At 44.0% G+C, this 20242-nt stretch overlaps 1 protein-coding gene across 4 annotated transcripts in view; it reads right to left on the reverse strand.

Annotated features, from left to right (window-relative positions):
- The window catches only part of MYRF (myelin regulatory factor), a 96671-nt gene extending 90879 nt beyond the window's left edge, over positions 1–5792 (reverse strand). For 3 of the 4 annotated variants that reach the window (XM_081837136.1, XM_081837134.1, XM_081837135.1), the window contains exon 1: positions 5357–5791. In XM_081837136.1, the coding sequence (XP_081693262.1) occupies positions 5357–5402 (46 nt within the window). In that variant the 5' untranslated portion in view covers positions 5403–5791. Of the gene's footprint in view, positions 1–5356 lie in introns of all 4 variants that reach the window. The other variant, XM_081837133.1, reaches the window with a different exon arrangement.
- Between the last annotated feature and the right edge of the window lie 14450 nt (positions 5793–20242).

Here is a 20242-nt window from a genome sequence, read left to right on the forward strand (position 1 = left end):
GGAGGGGAGCCTTACTTGCAACAACACAAAGGCCTCCATTTGCTTCTGGTGTTTAAAAGCTGAACTCCACAGAAGTTGAATAGCTGGGGTGGGCAGAGAGGGTTGGGCTCTCCTGCATTGTCAGTATGCAGTCTCATGGAGGAGGAGGAGAAGGAAGACAGAGCTCTCTCTGGGCTGAACTTATTTAAATTATTGAGAAAACAGTCATATAAACTTACCTTTGTTTGCCTTGCTTGCTAATGTAAAGATGATCAACCTCCATGTTTGTTTAAGTGATCTGTCCCATCCCCCCACTCCCAAGTCTCAGCACTTTGAAAAGGTGGTTTGTACCAGTAACTCAATTCCAGATTTCAAGCACAGGGTGGGAATTGTGCTATTAGGCATGTACCCACTTAATATTCATTGAAATGGTCAGATCTCCAGTGACTATCCAAGAAGCCTGATTTAGTAGGAAAGGGGGGGGGGGGATTGCCTCCAGACATTTCTCACTACAACTCCCATTGTCCCTGACCATGGACCACGCTGACTGGCACTGATGGAGTTGTGAGTCCAACCCCACCCCACCCTAGATGGTTAAGCCCAGTCAAAGACAACTATGGGGTTGCGGCACTTATCTCGCTTTCAGGCCAAGGGACCTGGCATTTGTCAACATCTGAAGGACACCATATTAGCTTCCCCTGCCATAAAATCTTCCAGCTTGAGTGTTTACCTCTACCCACATTGAGGAAGTGCATGAGAGAGTGAAAGTGAGTGTGTGAAACCCCCAATGCTGCTTACAATCTTTCTGTGATGGGCAAGGGGAAGATGTAAGCCCGAAGAGCTGATAATGAACATGCTTGCTATACCTGTTAAATCTTTCTTAACTATCTCGACTTGGCTAACATTAGTAGGAGAGGCAGGGAATTAACTGCTGGGCTGACATAGACTGACCATTTTTTTGTCTGACCTCGCGTGGCTATTCTTAAATCAAATCAATATAAGCTCCCCATCTTTTAGAGATATTTTAAAGTTGCATTTTAGGCATCAAATACATATCATTAACAACACTTTAACTTGCAGATCAACTCAAAATGGATTCAGAAATCATACCAAAAAAGCTTTTCGTGGATGTTGTTCTTGTGAGGTCAAACGCAAGAGAAACCATTTCTAAATCAAGTGTACATTCTAGCCAATGTAATCTTTATATTCGCAATACAGATAAGGGAAAAGCAAAACCCAATTCAAACATCATTTGTGAGCAAACTCGCAAGCTACAAGGAGTATACATTTGTCTGAATGCATGTTATAGAACTCCCAATACCATCTCTCAGGGATTCTGAACTAACTCAAGATATCAAGATTTTGGAAAATCAACCACCTGAGTAGAGTAAGACAGCAGGCATAGAAGGCAAACAATCCATATCAGGAGCTCCCTACCTAGACTACAAAATGTTCCTTTTTTGGTAAGCATTTCCTTCACATCTTCACCTATCGTATAGCTACAGACTCTGTTCAAATCAAATGTAAATACAATGCAGAGGAAATAAAGAAACCATCCTCCAAACCTTTATGAAATTTACACACTCACAAAGGGAAATTACACAACTTGCAGGGACTAAAAAGTGTCCTACTTGTCAGAAGCTCAATCATCAGCAAGACTGGAAGAGAAATATAGTAGAGTAGCTTTTGTCAAATTTCATTTCCCTAGAAAGTAGAATCAGGAAGATGTAACTGACAGTCACGGTCTCTGAAAGCAGGTGGATAAAAGGAACTAATCAAAACATGAAGTCTCCAATCCTATACCCAGTCACCTGGGCGTAAGTCCTATGGAACTCAATGAGACTTACTTCAGAGTAGGCAGGTAGAGGATTGCACTGTAAGACAGTTCAGCTGAGGCAAGGCTGCCAAAATTTGAGTTTGAATGTTTAGAAACATTTGCATTTCAGGCAAAAAGCTTCACCTGATAAAGTTCTCCATCAAATACTACTTTAAGGATTTCCACACAACCCACCGCCGTTTTCTTTGTTGGGCAAGCAGCAGTATCTGCCAAATGTCTCCCTGGCACAAAGCTGTAGCCCAGGTGTAGGCAACCTAAGGCCCGTGGGCCGGATGCAGCCCAATCGCCTTCTAAATCCGGCCCGTGGACGGTCCGGAAATCAGCATGTTTTTACATGAGTAGAATGTGTCCTTTTATTTAAAATGCATCTCTGGGTTATTTGTGGGGCATAGGAATTCATTCATTCCCCCCCCCCCCAAAAAAATATAGTCCGGCCCGCCACATGGTCTGAGGGATGGTGGACCGGCCCACAGCTGAAAAAGGTTGCTGACCCCTGTTGTAGCCCCTTTCAAAATTAGGCACTATTACTGCTAGGCTGAATAGGCACAAAAACAAGAGTCAGGAAGAGCTGATACTATGAAGTGTGCCTAAGCATTAGACAAACTAAAAACACAGCTACATACTGCCGATCTAGCTAAGTGGACATAAAAACAGTCCCTTTTAATAAATTCCAGAGGGTTAGCCTTGTTAGTCTGTTGCATGTCAGTCTGTCATTTAATAAAGATCAATTCAACAACTCTTCACTACTCACATGTTAAAGCATTTCAGGCAAAAGGAGGCTTCATGGTGGGAAACAGAAGATGGAAGAGGATACAGACTACGTTCATTTTTAATTACTGGTATTAAGCCATCTTGCACTGATGGGGTTTTGTTTCAGCCTCGAGTCCTTCCAAACCACACAAGCTTAAGGAGGGGACTCAAAATAAGAATTGTTGCAAAATTTGTTCATAAACGTGAAATTTCTTTTTCATTTGAGGCTGAATCTTCGTTATATAATTGTATTTATACACTGCACCAAACTGCAAGGGTTGAGAGAAAGTCACACAACACTTTATCTTAAGCAATGTTTACAAGAGACCTGTACAGCAAGCCAGTATTATCATCCCTATGTGAAGACGGGAGGCTGTGGATGAGAGAATAAAAGGCATGGCTAAGGCCACCCAGTGAGTCTGTGGGCAAAATGGAGATTTGAACTAGGGGCTTTATTAGATTGCACTCTTAGCTACTAGGCTACGTCAGTTCACAATTACACACAGGTCATCTGGTGAAGGGCAGCTATGACTTAAGCACATGCTTAGGGTTTGGTTTGTGGACCCGTAAGGTCTGCTCTACATGCTTCCACAGACAGCTTTGTTACTGTACTTTACCACTTCTACATAAACCTGCATTCAGGTTTATCTGCCACATCACAGCATGTGAGGACGTTGGCAACATCATTAGTGTGCTTAACTCTCGGAAGCAAGGAAGAGAGCAAAGTGATGTCAAATCCCAGGCTTGATCAATGTATTAAACTGACCCTTAAGTCCGTGGAAGATTATACTGCCATTCAGCCTGTCAACAACAGAAGTGTACTGGGCATGTCTTAATAATTAATTGTGTAGGATAATATCCCTATGTGCAATAGGTAAAGGTGGTTAGATCTGACATGCAGAATTTCAGCACATCTGGGGATGTGCAAAGGGAACATCATTAGTAAAAAATAAGGCAGTTTCGCCAGTTAGTCTGGAACCACAAATAAAAAGGTGTATGGAAAGGTTATAGAGGAAGAAAAGCAAGAAAAATCACAGGATTGGGGAAACTACAGAAAAGAGACGGATACAGGACTGAAAATAGGAAACACAGAACACAAATGTAGAAATAAGGGAAGTGATGTTGGGGATATACAAAGAGGAGAGAGAGAAACTGGGAAAGGATTCCCAAAGGCAACAGGCATTGTGCTCCCTTCTAAAAAACCAATGCTCAAGTTCAAGACTTTAACATTTTACTAAATGGTTAATGAAAGCCACCACTCTCCAGGCTGCTGTTGGCTTTTCAGAGCAGCAACAACGATAACACACTTTTCTCCTGTGGGGACTAATAGCAGCTTCAGGGAGGGAGGGGGGGTTGGGTGGGACTTATTTTGTGAAACCATAACAGGGAAAGGGTCAAACATCCCATTTTCTAATCAGAGATCACAAATCCAATCAATTTAGAAGTTCCCAGGTGCATTATAAAAATGGGGGGGAACCCAGACGATCTAAACACATGACCCCCTCTCATGTAACATGCAGTTTGGCCCTCACATATCTTTAATATATATATATATTAGGAATACGCCTTTCAAGTGTAGACAAATAAAAAGTGGAGACAAATGTGTCTGATGCATGTACTCCCATGTACACAATGGAGAATAGGTTCGTGCTGATATTTCACCTGTGGCAGTTGGCAGTGTGCTACAGGAAAAGGCACCAGTTCCCTGCTTTGTACTAGGGGGTGGCATTTATTTATTTTTATAAACTGCTTTTCTGCTAAGACTGGTACTCCAAACAGATGCTAACAATTAAGAATCATGACAAAGACACAACGTGGGATGTTATGAATACATGGTGGGAGGGTGAATAATAAGGTACAGTATGACTCTTGGATTGCTTTTGCTACAAGAAACTAACATGGCTACGCCCTTGGGGAAAGGTAATGAAGGCAGAGCAATGAACAAGGCCTTGAACTAGAAGACGTTGGGCATCTCATTGGCTTATGTCTGGAAGACCTCTTTGTCTGAGAGGCAGAGACTGAGGACAATTCACACAACTACTTATGACACATGTGCCTCTCTGGAATTTATCACATAATTTGGCGACGATCTCCCCCCCTTTTGTTGTGAACTGCTTTTGTGAAAGCTTCAATATGTGTCCAATTCACATCTTCCTCAACCCATTTCTGTAGGGCTCCCAGGACACCTGCACACCAGCAAACAGGAGCATTTACAAGATCAGCTCTAAAAGGTACTTGCAACGTGTGATAGTTTCCTTCATGGAGTCTTCTTACTCCATCCATCTATCTTTTTATTACTGACAATGACCACCACAGGATTCTTACTCTCAGTTTTGAATAAGTCTGGAAAGTACCTTTCTGGGTGAGAGAGAAAAGTGAACTTTATGTGTGTGTTTTGAGAAAGAGAAAATAACTTTAGGGCAACAACTCATTGGCCTGGGGGCAGAATCGGTACCCGGATCCCTCATTCGGAGAGCCACGACGGGAAGCCCTCGGTTTTTGGAGGGAAGTTTGCGGCGTCACAACTTTTGAAACCCTTTTTAAAACAACAGCCCCTTCGCCAAAACTTCCTGCAGTTCAGAGAAGTCCCCGCACCCTTTCGCTCACAAAACTTTGCCGCCCGACGCGCGGCGCGCTGAGGGGGCCGTCGGCGAGCACGCGGCGCCGTCGGGGCAGCTCTCGCGGCGGACCTCCGAATAAACCACGCCGCTCGAGGGGGAACGAGGAACGGCGCGGGCGTCGAGCTCGGCGTCCCGTCGCGCCGCGTGCGCCGCCTTGGCGCTCACCTACCTTCGAAGAAGCGCCGCAGAGCCTCCTTCTCGTCCACCACCTCCATAGCTGTGCCATGCACCAAGCGGCCGGGCTAGTCTCCGAGCCCGCAGGGGGGCATCCCCCCGGCCAGGGCGCCCCGAGCAGCGGAACGGAGCGCGCGCCCCGCAAGTGACCCTGCCGTCGGCCGCGCTGCCCGGGCTGTGGCCCCGCTTGACCCGCTTGCGCTGAGGTGAGTCTGCCCTCTCTCTCTCTCTCTCTCTCTCTCTCGCTCCCTTTCCTCCCGCTCAGGAGCCGACGCGCTTCCCCCGGGGAGACGCGCCCCAGCAGCCTTCCCCGGCGGCCGCCGCGCACCGGCCTCTGCCACGCCGCTTGGCACTCAACTTCGGCGGGCTGCTGCTGCTGCTGCTGCTGTTGCCGCTGCTGCGCTCTGGCTCTGTGCGGACGCCCCGGCCTCTCCCCTCACGCCCTCCGCCCCTTCTCCCCGCCGCCGCCGCCTCCCGCTCCTCTCGCGGCCGCCTCCAGGGCTCCTGCAACTCCGCCGGCCGGAGCTGGCGTTGCCTGGGGCCAAGCTAGAGGGCGCGCCGAGCAGCGAGGGCCTCCGCAGGGTTACGGCGGGCCTGGGGTTTCCTCCTCCCCCCCCCCCCGCCGAAGGTTTCTTTATTGGCTTCTTTATTCCTCGAAGGATTTATACTACGCCTTTCCAGTTCCAAAGTGGGAGCGTCTTAAAGCCTTGGCCCGCGGCGCCAACCCCCGCCAAGGGTACGATTAGGTCCGGGGCGCCGCTCAGAGGAATAGGCAAGAGGGGCCCGGAAAGCGGCAGGTCTAGATTGCCACATTTTTGTGTAAGGAACACACGCGGATATCTGAGAGAGGGATCATTCAGTTCGGACATTCAGTGCACATGACTTCCCCCAAAGAGTTCTGGGAACCGTAGTTTCCTTTGCACCCAATGCCCTTAACAAACTACAGTTCCCAATATTGTTTTTTTGGGGGGGAGTCATATGCTCTTAATGTGTGTCAGGATGTGCTTTGAATATATGATGTAGCTCTGAGTCAAAAATGTATGCATGTAACTATCATTTAATCCTGGGGAGGGAAACCTTTGCCCGTGCAAGGACTGCATTCGTTTGGGGGGGGGGGGATATGTATGTCAGTGGTGGGCAGGGAGGGCTAGAAGCAAGAGTGCATAGAGCTACTAATGTAAATTTTAACTTTGTACAGTAAGCGATAGTTTCCACACAATCTTGCACATCCTTTTCTATCCTCCATTCAAACAAGAGACATCATTGAAGGACACATTCCATCCAGGCAAAAACATTCAAAGAGGGTGTGAAGTAGGGCCAGGGCAGGCTGTGGCCTGGAGAGCATTCCAAGGGCCAGATAGGACCCGAGGGCCACATTTAGCCACCCTGCACTCGAGGTTCCTCTCTCCGATTGGTAGCATAATGCTCTTTCTAAATGTGTTTTATTGTATTATAACTACTCTTTTTAGCTAGTTTGTTTTTTATTTTTATTTTTTGCATTTTTTATTTCACATAAACAAACATATAATCCCCTTTGACCCCCCCCCCATTGTGGATCTTAATATGATGATTTTCCCCTCAGCATCTCTTTCATAACTTTATTCTTATAAATCCTTTGTCATTCCATAGTTCAAATTTTTGCTACAAGTTTTCTGTCGATCCTACCAATGTATGTAATTGTTTGCAGTAGTTTTTCAAATAAATTATAAACTTTCCTTCTTCTTTATGAAAGACCTTCCTGGTTTCTGATTCTTCCTGTCAGTTTTTCCATCTCAGCATAGTTCATCAATTTTATCTGCCACTCTTTTTTGTACTATCTTTCTACTTCAGGAAGCTAGTTTGTTTTTATTACTTTATATTTTGTAATGATGTTTTTAAAATGTTGTAAGCCGCCTTGGGAGAGAGGCAGGATATAAACTGAATCTTGCACAGCTGTGATAGTGAGGGAGACCTTTGTCCATGAACAGCATGGGGGGAGGAAGGTCTTATGGGGCATCCTGCCCACATTCACACATCCAGCATTCGTACCCGTATGCTTGATGGTATTGAAAGCTGCCTTGGGAGAATCGACATGGCCACAACACACACACACAGAGCAAACAAGCAACTGGCCCAATCAAACAGGGTGAGCAGAAGGCAGACAATAAAGAAGAGTTACAGTTTAGGGTCACTCACACTGGCATATCTGTATTTGCTACTCAGCTTGTAAAGAGAGCCGCCACAAAACCCAGCCTCCCAGAGGATATGATTTAGCAAACCTGGGTTTGAAGCATTCATAAGTTACCTTTAGTTTTCACATACACTTGTAAAATAGTTTGTGGGGACCTTAGAAAGGTAATACAGTACAGTGGTACCTCGGGTTAAGTACTTAATTTGTTCCAGAGGTCTGTTCTTAACCTGAAACTGTTCTTAACGTGAGGAACCACTTTAGCTAATGGGGTCTCCTGCTGCTGCCGCGCCGCCAGAGCACAATTTCTGTTCTCATCCTGAAGCAAAGTTCTTAACCTGAAGCACTATTTCTGGGTTAGCGGAGTCTGTAACCTGAAGCGTATGTAACCTGAAACGTATGTAACCTGAGGTACCACTGTACTTGGAAGTGACTGCCAAATACTAGAAAGAATTTACCCTCCAGGCATAGGATTTCAAATAAAAGCTTCCTTAGAACTTGATAAATTTTATGTATTATTTTAGGAATTTAATGAATTATATTGGAGTAGTTGTCTTGCAGGCAGTGCACATTTACTCTCAGGTAAATGTACACATTATATTTACCTGAGAGTAAGACCAATGAAGGGTAATGGGACTGATTTCCTGGTACAGCGGGAGCCAAATTGATGTTCTCCAGATGTTCCTGGACTACAGTTCCTATCACCCCTGAACTTTGGAGGGAGGCACTCTCCAACATCCAGAGAGCACCACTAAGTGGGTTTAGGATTGCAGCCTTTTAAGTCTCGTTGTGCATTTCTGTGCCCTCTTACATGGAACGAAGTGAGATTTTCTCTAAGTAAACATACATGTGGCTGTATTCACTTCCACAGGTTACAGCCAATTATTTCTTCAGAAGTTACATTTTAGAGGTTCTAATCAGTGACATCTTGTGCTAATAAAAAATTAGCTAAAGATTAAAATGAATTTGGGCAACATTTTAGGCAGGTACACGTGCATATTTTACTTTCCTCCAGCTCTGATAAGTAGAAACAATGGCATGTTACTCAACCAATGTCCAGCCTGGCTATGAATTGCTGCACTAGCATCAGATGTCAGTTTGGTACAGCAATTGCGGTACCTAATAATAGCTCAGAGCACTTTCTGTTACATAGATGCAAGTCAAGATCTGCCTCCCACAACCCCCTTCAGTTCCTCCTTCAAATCTTAATACATGGCTAGTGTCTGAAGGCTGATGACCTTCAGAATTTTAAGGACAGTTTGTATCTCCAGAAAACCCACACCACATTCCTCTTTCCCCACCCCTCTGATTCATTGCCCACTGAAGGTGAAAGGGAATTTTTCCACATCAGCACAACAATATAATCTGTCCCCTTATGGCAATAAACTAACTTTTACACTGATGGTTGTCACTTTAAAGGGAGGGAACATTTTCACCCTTGTTCATGTGATCATCTCACCACCAGAATTTATTTATTTTGGGGGGCGGGAGGCGGAATGGAGAGCTCTTTTTCAGGACAAGGGGGTAAACTTACAGGATTCTTGTTTTGACTCACCTTCACATAGAATCACAGAGACCCTGGAAGAGACTAAATCATCCCTGACAGATGGCTATCCAACCTTTGCTTAAAAATCTCCAGTGAATGAGAGTCCACCACCTTGCAAGAGAGTTTGTTGCACTGTTAAATAGTTCTTACTGTCAGAAAGCTCTTCCTGATGTTTAGTAGGAATCTCTGTTCTTGTAACTTGAATCCATTGGTTCCGGTCCGACCCTCCAGAGCTTGCTCCATTTCCCGTGTGACAGCCCTTTAGATATTTGAAGATGGCTATTGTATCTCCAGTTCTGGGCACCACAATTTAAGAAGCATATTGACAGGCTGGAACATGTGCAGAGGAGGGTGACCAAGAAGATCTGGAAATCAAGCCTTATGAGGAATGGTTGAAGGAGTTGGGTATGTTTAGGTTGGAGAAGAGAAGACTGACATGCGCTCTTCACTTCTGTCTGTTACTGAACCAGCCATGGCATCTAAGCCACAAGAAGGTATATATAGGCAGACATCAAAACCCCGAGGTCCATCAACCACAGCCAGGTGCAAAATAGTTTTTCAGGGTGTGGAGCCAACTATTGCACCCCATGAGCCATACTTTGGAATGACCTGCAGATACAACTACAAACTAATTTTGAATGAGGCAGCCTTTTTGTTGTTGCCATTGTTGGACAATTTCAAGTCAGAACTCGATGACTATATGAATCTATAGAGGTTTTAAAAGTTTGTAAAAGTTTACATTTCCTCTCTTTCAGATCTGACTTCTTTTCCTTCCCTATTTCTTGGTTTTTTCAAGTTGTTGTAAGTTAATGACATAAACCAGTGACTTAACAAACAAGCAAAATGGAGACAAAAATACTCTACAAATTCTGCTGAAGCTAAGAGCTTCCATGTCTGTTTCCTCAGTTCAATAAAGCTGCAGCTTTGGGAGGAGCTGTTGCTTCAGCAACAAAGCAGCTCAGAATAAGAATTTATGTAGGAGTCTTCACTCTGTCTTGACTTACAGCCAGACCCTCATCTGGGCAGGTGCTTCTATGGGGTCTACCCCTGACATCTAAGTAGTATTATGTGCTACTAACTAGGAACTTTGGAGACAGCTCTGAAGCTTCTGCCTGACTTTCTGACTCCTCTGCTCTTGGAGAAATTGGAGATAGGGAGAAGCAGAGACATAGAGAGACAGTGCTGACCAGTAACCCAGGCAACTGCTGTAGGGACCTCTAGCTCTCAAGCAGGGATATTTGGAAACATTGATTCTTCGTGGTCATTGGCAGCATGGTGATCTACTGGAGGGTCCTGCTCCACTTCTCTGACATTTAAGGTCTGGCCAGGGCTGAACACTGACACTCTACTATGTACATGTGCATGTCATATGCACACATGTCTTTGAAAACATATCTTTGCTCTTCCAGTGCTTCTTGAATCTGCTCCCAGAGCCAGAAGCTGCAAAGAGACACAGAAGCAGTCACAGCCTGCATGAAGAAGCCCTGGCCTGTGAGAGGCAAAGAACTGGCTGCTCTGACATCCATTTATGAACCACAGTTGTTTCCTCAGAGATCTGTTGTGACTCAGAGATTCAGAAGCAGAGTAGCAATGAAAATAACTAAGGCCTGGGTAGAAACTTGTAAATACTTCCAACCATTCTTTGTAGCTCTTGTCTGTTTTATTATATTTTCCGTATATTGTAAGCCACTTCAAGTAGGCAGGAAAGAAATACTCATGAAATGCATGTGCACACCACAAAACTCAACATGGAGAATGGGATTATCAACTTCTATGGTGCTGTGTTGATGAGATGATAATAATAATACTGTAATATAAGTAATTTTATTATTTATACACCACCTATCTGACTGGGTTTCCACAGCCACTCTGGGTGGCTTACAGAATATATCTAAACATAACAAAACATCAAACATTATAAACTTCCCAATACAGGGCTGCCTTCAGACGTCTTCTAAAAGTTATGTAGTTCTTTATCTTTTTGACATCTGAAAGGAGGGTGTTCCAAGGGTAAGGTGGTTTCGATTCCAAGCTAAAATATGGTATAAGGGCCTTGCTGAAGTAATTTTATTTTACAAATACAAATATTGAGATAGGAAGCAAAACAACCTTATACTGACATGCATTGAACACAGAGTAATACTGTAAAAGTCCATACTGTACTCAGTTCAATGGTGGCAAAGGGTTTACTTAGCCAATAGGGCACCCAAACTTTTATATCACAAGTCTAACCTGAAATCAAGTTTACATTGTTGGGAGAAATGACTCAAAGAAAGGACATTACCGTGTGTATCATGCAACTGCCATAGAGGAAATTCTAATTCTAATTTACTAAATGCAAATAGCATGTGTGGAAATACAGGTAAAAGACAAAACAATGAAAACAAAAATGATTTCAAAATGTCTTATTGTGTTCATTGCTGAATGTTCTACCTTCTGTTTCAGATAAGCCTTGCTGAATCTGGTGACTCACTTCTGCATAGATGTTATGCAAGCGTGCTTGCTATGGTAGAAAGTAAGTCCCAGTAAACTCCCTGCAAGTAACTTCCGAGTAAATAGGTTTAGAATCAATGCAATTAGCATTGGGTCCAAGTTTTTTTCAGAGACATCTCCCTAATGGTGCATCTTTGTCAGTCAAATCTATTCAGATACTGTATATATTTCCAAAAAAAAGAAAGGAAGGAAGAGGGGGGAAATTGCTACAGACTTTAATTTTTAACTTGGGTTTGCAAAACCTCTAAACTTTCTCCCTTTTTTCTTCTGAACAGGCAGGGAGAGGATTAATATTTCTGTTTTTCTCCAGATGTGCTCACAATCAATAATATAATGCCTCAAACACACACACATTACAGTATCTAAATGAAGTTACAGTTATCTGACCACAGTTAACCAAAGGCAGAGGCCCTGCCAGGCAAAGACTGTGGGCCCATTCTCTTCTGGACAGATAAAGCACACAATGAGGTTTTGTCCAGCCCCACAAACCAATTCAGAATGGCAGATTCTCTTATATATATAAATATATTTTTCTCTCTTGCACAGCTGTGCAGTGACCAATTCTTCTCCAGGGAGGGGGTGAGAGAATGGGAGGGGGCTGAGGTTTGGGGAGAGTAATAGGACTATTCTTTCAGGATTGGAAAGCAAAAGCTCAGCAGCCTTTTCTAACCCCCCCCCCGCCCCACCACCCCAACTCTTTCTGTTAAGACAATTGTTATCCTTTACCCTTTCCCTTCCTCTTCCCTCCCCATGCCCTTCATAGAGACACATTTCAGGCAGCCGGGGAGGAATCAAAACATTTTTGTTGGTTTATTCCATTTACAAAACCGAATTCAGTACTACCATATCCAAATGTTTCCCCAAATCAAGAAATGGGGGGATGTAACAGCTGGTTTCTGTTCTCTTTATGAATCCGTGAAACGAAGTCTTTAATTCCCTTGAATGTAGGGGAAACGACACTCGCACTGCAACCCAGGGCCATAAAACTGTGAGACTGTCATAAGGAGAAAAGAAAAAAGAAGCCTATCTGCATCCTATGGCTGTAGTTTCCCAAGGAATATTTAAGTAAGGAACTTTGCCCCCCCAAAATTGAGTCTTTGCACCCAAACATCATGGCTGTACACATGTTTATTGATATTTTAAAAGTATTCTAAAGATTCTTGGAGCAGGGCTTCCTTTTGCAGAAACCATGCTCATCCCTGATCAGCAAGCCTTGTTCTTCTCTATATTTAGCATTCTAGCTTTAATTATTTCTACTGGCACACTGACAGAGCTAGAAGTTATTCAGCGACCCCAGATATTTTTCCTCCTTTCTCAAACCGTGTTTCATAAGGGGGCTCAGTTTACAAGTTGCAAGTTTTTTGGCTGCAGTGCTATGAATAGTTATTTATGAATAATTCCCTCTTATTATTATTTTTAAAGCATGCACTGTTAAGTCCAAAGTACATTTATATGTGCATAAGTCCCATTGAACTTAATGGGATGTTAGTCTTAGGATTGTACTGCATCCTGCCCCCATGACTTCTTAAGTCTTCCTTTAGTTCTGAAACTTCTTTTTGCGTCACCTCTGATATAGTTCTTCAGATACATTCATAAGAAAGGAAGCTTTCTTATGCATCTTTATTGTACAAAGCTGTATAATATGGTAAGTGGAGTCACAGGGTTGTATCCAGCAGTGCTGTTCCACTCATGCAACCATCTTCTGCTGGCGCAAAATAACTTTCCTCTCCTCCAACACCCTCAGAAAGAAAAGGGAAGCCAGCACAAGGACTCCCACCAGCGCGACTTCCTCCTCGCTCCTCCTGAAGATTCAACATAGTGCTAAGGAATGACCCTTCACTCTCCTTCCCCCATGTTCTCATCCTGAAGCAAAGTTCTTAACCTGAAGCACTATTTCTGGGTTAGTGGAGTGTGTAACCTGAAGTGTATGTAACCTGAAGCGTATGTAACCTGAGGTACCACTGTAGTTGAATCTGGCTCCATGTCTTTTATTGGCTTCTGAAATAATAGCCGAAATGAAAACAAACTACAGAGGGGGAAATCATGGAACTCTTTTGTGTTTATTTGAATCTAAATCAGACTATTTGCCTGGTAACCCAGAATTGTCTTTTGACTGCTCTGGTTTTCCAGGATGTCAGGTGATGGTCTCCCCCAGCCTTGCTACCTGAAATGCTTTTTTTGTTTCTCTCTTATATGGCAGAGAGTGAGCTTGGGACCTTCTACATGCAAGGTGGAGTGGTGGCCCCTCCCCATAAAACATTAAGGGCCAAATAACATGTGACATTTTCAATGTGGTTGACCCTGGAGTGCAACATTAGTCTTCAGCCAAAGCTCCCAGAGCTGCTGTGCTCCGATGGAGAACAGCAGCTGTAGGGACCAACTCTGACCAGGATTATAATAGCATGGGGAACCAAGGGCAAAGCTCCCTCCGCCCCAGTGCCATGATCTCGATTCTGCTCAGGGCTCCCCGTGGCAGCAGCTTGTAAAAGAAAAATCCTGCACACCAGGGGTATCTACGTGACACATATTTTGCAGTTATCTGGATCTTGCATCTCAAGACAGAGGAGTTCCTTGAAGTTTTATACAGGGCTTTCCTCTGCTTGGACAATAAACCAGTAAACAGATGTAAAGAATAAGTCTCTCATTATAAAGCGTGAGTTATGGCTCTGATTAGAAACGGTCAATGATAACAACATTTTGGCTGCGAAAGAGACACTGGCCATAATCCAGCAGAGCCAGGCGCCCTTATGCTCCACCAATTTCAGTTTTGTCTGATGTGTGACAGTAATAGAACCACATAGCAGATGCAGGAGGAGTGTGGGCGTTTGGGACACAGCAGAGCCTCTCTCCCCCCCTCCCTGTTCCTTTACTGAGTCTTGAGATGCCAGATATGTTTGCCACAATAAGCTGCTTCGGGGCTTCTTTGTATGAAGCAATGTTCATGCAGCATTCTCCTTATTATCAGATAATACGTATGAGGGAAGATGCATTTTGTCATCATTTGATGCAGCAGGTAGCCTTAATACCCTAAAACCACTAAGTTGTTCACTCCTAGGTCATTGACATTTTATTGGGTTTATTGGCTGTCGTTGCAACAACATTTATGTAATTTGCAGCCAAGATTGCTCTCTTCCTGATGAATGATGCCAACATTTATGGATGTGTGGGTGAGAGAGAACCACCTGCTATTCTCCTGAGGCTGACTGACCCACCCGTATCATACGAGCCCCGGTAGTAACTACTGAGAAGCTGGTGAAATCTGCCTTGTGCCAAAGGCAACACTTCTGTTTATAGAACTGGTGCCAAGATTTACAGAGAAATGCAACAATATGCTTTTCTACCAGTAGGGCTCCTAAATATGCATATTTAAAGTTCAACTATTCTTCTCCGAACTTCGATGATATGAAATTAGGTACAATGGTCTAGCACATCCAATTATTTCCATTCTTTGGGAGTCTTTCCTTCCCCCCCCCCAAAAAAAGAAGGAGTGATCATTTGAGGATCTTAATTAAAGTCAGTGGGAAGTTGGCTTACCTTTAACTGTCAGGCAGCATTGCAGCGTGGGGACACCAAACTAAGGAGGATTGCAGCCTGCCTGCAGATCGGCCAATTGCAGGCAAGCATAGGCAGCAATTCCCCAGAGGGCGAGCCCAACTGGCTAACAGGCATCACTTGGGCCCACTCCCCGGGGGATAAATTGAGGCCTGCCCAGGTCTCCTTCCCAGTTTGTCGTCACACACCTTGGTGCCCACTATGTCTTTGGAATTATGTGTTAGCATGAGGGACTGAGGAACAACTAGATTTTATATTTTAAGAAATAAAGGAGCAGCTGTTGTTGCTGCTTGGTCCCAGTCCTGCATTCTGCAACCTGCCTTGCATGTGGTGAGGGTCCTCCAGTTATATCTGTGTCACTTCTCCCTCAGCCTATCTTAAATACAGTTGAAAACTCCAGGCTTTAGGTAATACCATAATTCCCACATTCTCCACCTCTTTGTTGCTGCCCCTGTTTTGTTTTAATGTGAAGCCTAAGGGAAAGTCCCAGGAGCTCAGGAGCTGGCTCACAACTTGGGGACATTTTGATTGGCTTTTGAAAAAGATATTACCATATTGATGCTTGTGGGATTTTTCCCTAATGGATCATTGTGGCTACCTATACTTTTTGTCTGCTTTCCACAGTAACAGGCAACTTTATACTAATTATCTACCAAAATTTTATCCCACATATTCTTCAGAAAGGACAGGGTGTCATCTTTATAGATCTCTTGTCACTATGTCCATTTTAACACCTATTTTCTGTAACTCAACCTGATATCAGCATCTGCATTGTCACTGCAAGATTCTGGGAACATCCTGTGGTTTTTACATGATAAATCTCCCACTGACTCTTCAGTTAACTGCAAAAAGCTGCTCCTATAATTGTGAGGCACTGGACATTACATACATCAAATGCAAATTTGACCAATGTGATTCCAGCTCTATAATTCCATGAATTTATTATTCTTTGTACCAGCAAAGCTACCTAACACATGTGAAAAGTTGCAGTTTTCAGAATTAGGTGTATTTTGTTTATGACAAGTGTTTTTGCATCATTTCACAAGCTGGTGTTCAGCAGCAGAACACTTGCAAGTAGTTTGTAGCCAGGAAACCGGATAACTGCAAGTCCCCCCACCCCTGGTCTTATATTTTGGTCTCTCTCACAGTTGGCCCAGCCTCTCACACAGACATGCTTGGAAGAAGAGCTCTTGGGCATTTAAGAAAAGTTAGTCTCACAGCTGAAATGTCCAGTTTCTATTTGAGATTCACTACGTATGCCTATTTAGTTCTGTGTATTGCTAAGAAAAAACCACCATGGCGATGTACAGGAATTCGGCCAGAGAATAGCTAAGGCAAGAGAAAGCTTTCAGTAAACAATGTTCATGCATCTGGTTCATTGCGACTGAATGTTGCTTTTGCAAGTGGCACCAAGGCCAATATTTGAATGCCTACTGTTCCTTAGCTAATCACCAGCACTTCATTGGTCAGAAGTGAAATACATTTAAAAAACTGCTTGCTTTTGTTCTCAGTGCTGCACTGACAACATCCAGAAGTGACAAACTGAAGGATCATACTATTAATGGTACCATTAATATACCTAGCCTCTGAGCTCTTGGAAATCGCATGGCATAAGCACAATGCGGTGTGATCATGCAGAGAACAGCCGCAGCAGAAGAAGGAAAGAGCGCCACCTGCTTGCAAGAAGAAATATGATCAGTACTTGTCACATTTGCTGTCCGTGGCATGGAGAGGGCCGTATCACATACTAAAGTTTTTGAACATCGGCATTATTTATCTCCAAATAGTGAAACTGCCATGGGCAAAGTAACCCTGAGGGTTGCAGCACTTAGCCTCACTTCCAGTCATAGTGCCGCTCCCCATGTTCAGAGGTGGTACGCCTCTGATTACTAGTGGCTGCTAGCAAGTAACCAGGGGAAACTGCTTTTTAAATGCCTTGTTCCAGGCTTTTCAGAGGCATCTAGCTGCCCACAATTGGAGACAGGATGCTGGACCAGAGAGACCCTGAGCATCTGTCCAGCAGTTCTCTTTTGATATTCTTTATATGCTTCCCATATAATAAAACAGCAATGTGCAAATGAATCTATAGAATGCGAGTATGGCATATGCCACTGAGACTTTTGTCATTCTTTTCTATCATTCTGCTCATTCAGATATCAGACATAGCAGGAGGGTTGCTTTGAATTCTTGCTAAACCTCTGAGATAGTTTGTTAGGGTTTTTCTGTTCTTTGCAAGCCCTCTGCTCTGCCACTTGAGCATTGTTTTCCTACTGGTTTTAATATTTAGATTTTAATGGGGCATTATTACTATTACTATTACTATTATTGTAGTTGGTTGTTTTTTACACCCAGCCACAGCATTTGCTGTGTTGCTATCGCGTTCCAGCTTAGGATCATTCAGTGAAGGTTGCCCTTATAAATCCAACAAGTAAATAAATATTGCTTGTGCAGAGAGTGGGTGGCTGCAAAGGGCCTGCAGAGTTCTAAATGGCACAGGGAACCTGCACAGGTAGAAAAGGCTCCCCACTTTTTATTTATTTAATTTTTATAAAAGATTTCTTAGTTTACAAAAATACGTGCATTGTCTCTTTTTCAAGTTGTGTTTTCTACAGTTCAGTTTCATTTGCTGTAAGACATTAGTGTTGCACGCAGTATTAGGTTGGGAAGAAAAGAGGTGGAGGGGGGCGGTGGGTGGGGTGATATTGCTTCTTCTACTTAAGTGCACGTGTGGGGTTTTGCGTCAGCGTCACTTGTATGGGTTCTCTTACTATTCGCTTGTTATATTTCCTTGGCAGTGAGAGAGGTTGGGGTTGGCTTAGGGTGTGGTTGGTTCAGTGGCGTAGCATGGGGGGTGCAGGGGGGGCCGGCCGCACCGGGCGCAACATCTGGGGGTTAGGGTTAGGGGGCGCAAATCCACGGGTTAGGGGGTGCAAATTACTTGCCTTGCCCCGGGTGCTGACAACCCACGCTACGCCACTGGGTTGGTTTTCTTTGATTGGCGGTAGTGAGATTTGTTTATGTGTGTGAGGGGGTGGATTTTTGGATCAGGTTAGCCAGATTGATTCATATACTGTCAGCAGATTCTTGTCATTGTCTTTTGGGCTGTGTATGTGATAAAGGCAGCCCTGTTTCAGGGAAGTTTTTTTAATGTTTTAATGTATTTCTAATCTCCTGTTGGAAGCCACCCAGAGTGGCTGGGAAGACCCAGCCAGATGGGCAGGGTATAAGTAATAAATTATCATTATTATTATTATTACTATTATTAAGGGGAGCCATACCGGAGTGAAGGCATCTTCTATTTGTGCCCGTGTCAGTTTCAGTTTATTGGTTAGTTTTTCTAGCAAGGCTGTTTTTCATACTATTTGATACCATTGGTCCATGTTTACTCCTGACAGTTCTCTCCAGTGTCTGACTACGATGCTTCTGGCTGCTGAGAGTAAGTGGGTTATGAGCTCCTTATAATGTAAGTGGGCATTGTTATCTTGGAAGATATTCAGTAGGGTGATTCAGTTCTAGGGTGATTTCTAATACCACATACCACATGTGGAGGTATGTGCCTGTGGAGGTGCAGCCTCTCCAGCATTTTGGTGAGGCTCCTGAGTGAATCAATGCTAGTTTCTGTGGTGTTAGGTACCATCTGTAAGTGAAGGTTCCCCACTTCAGAGGTTCTCTGGCAACAAGTGACAGGCCAGGACGGGTTGTGCAACTGTGAGATAAATGCTAAATGGTGAGCCCCTTTGCATCCATGTCACCTTTTTGCAAGAGTAGTATGAAGCATGTGAAGAGGGCTATAAACTGACCCCCTGCTCCAAACTAGGGGAGTATGTAAAATGTAATATTACGTTACACAATTCCAGTTATTTTTTGTTTTGCTGTTTTTGTATCGTTCTTAAGATATTTGTTATATTTTGTGTTTTTGATACATGGTGGCTTTATTAGCCACTGTGAAAGTCTTAGTATTGGCCAGAATAGTGGGATACCATTTTTTAAAATCAAGTCAAGCAAGAATTTTGAGGAAGCATATCCTTTGGAGCCTTTGGGAGAAATCCTGGGCCCTGAAGGATTCCTGCTTGCCCTCATTCATTTGCTTGCTGAGCCAGAGTGGTTTGGAGTGGCTCAAGTGCATAGCTGCTCCAATGCTTTCCTCCCTTGTCTTAAAGACCAGACAGTAGAGTGTGCCGCTTAGTGGGAGGGAAATCTTGATCGAAATGGACCACTGTTGAAGCTGAGAGCCCCCTTAATTCCTCCTCAGAGGTTTCCCTCCACTGCTCCAGGACTTGGAAGGGATTTATCGTGATTTTAATATTCTGTTGGGAGCCACCCAGGGTGGCTGGGGAGGCCTGGCCAGATGGGTGGGGTATTCTTATTATTATTATTGGTATTCTGATGGAGAAGGACTGAATGGCTTGGAAAATCAAATGAGAACGGTTTCCCTTTCCACTTTGATGTTGATCAATATGTTTAGAAGTTGCTGTGGGGGGGGGGGGGGAGAGCTCTTGACTTCCTATCTGAAAAGCAGTTCTCTTGTTTTTTATTGGAAGCTGCTTTTGACACCTTCCTAAGCAGCATCAGAGGAACGGCAGTTAAAAAGGATGTTCAAAGTCCTCCTGGAAACACACCAAGTTTCAGCAGCCTCCCAAGTGCCCAAGTCTACGCAACTCCCATCCTGGTACTGTGGGGCTCTGTCAAGCCCCTGGCTCATTGGGGAGCTCCAGGCAAGGAAACAGGCCCAGAGACAACTGGTACAAGTCTTGTTAAGGTGACCAAGCACATAATCGTGCCTTCCATAGTGGTTCAGTGAGCTTTTCATAGTGGTATCAGGGTTGCTTCGCCTACTCTGTTTAGGCCAGCCTTAGAGCCCTCTGGTGATTTTGCAAGGCATTTTGAAGACAAGATAGTCCATTGCTGTGTGGACTGGAGTTCCACCACTGATACCATGTCTGTTGTGCAATGCACTACTATCCTGTCCAATTTTTGTGATCCATTTGTTATTGATGCCAGCCTAGCACATGCTCTCTTGACCCATGCCCATCTTGGCTGGTTTATGCTAGGTATTAAAGGTTGACTAGGTGAATTCAGGGTGTGATGAATGCTTTGTTGTGTGATGAGGTGGTGGCTGTGGT

Source organism: Podarcis erhardii (genome assembly GCF_964252035.2).
Source record: "Podarcis erhardii genome assembly, chromosome: 1".
In the NCBI taxonomy this organism is placed as follows: domain Eukaryota; kingdom Metazoa; phylum Chordata; class Lepidosauria; order Squamata; family Lacertidae; genus Podarcis; species Podarcis erhardii.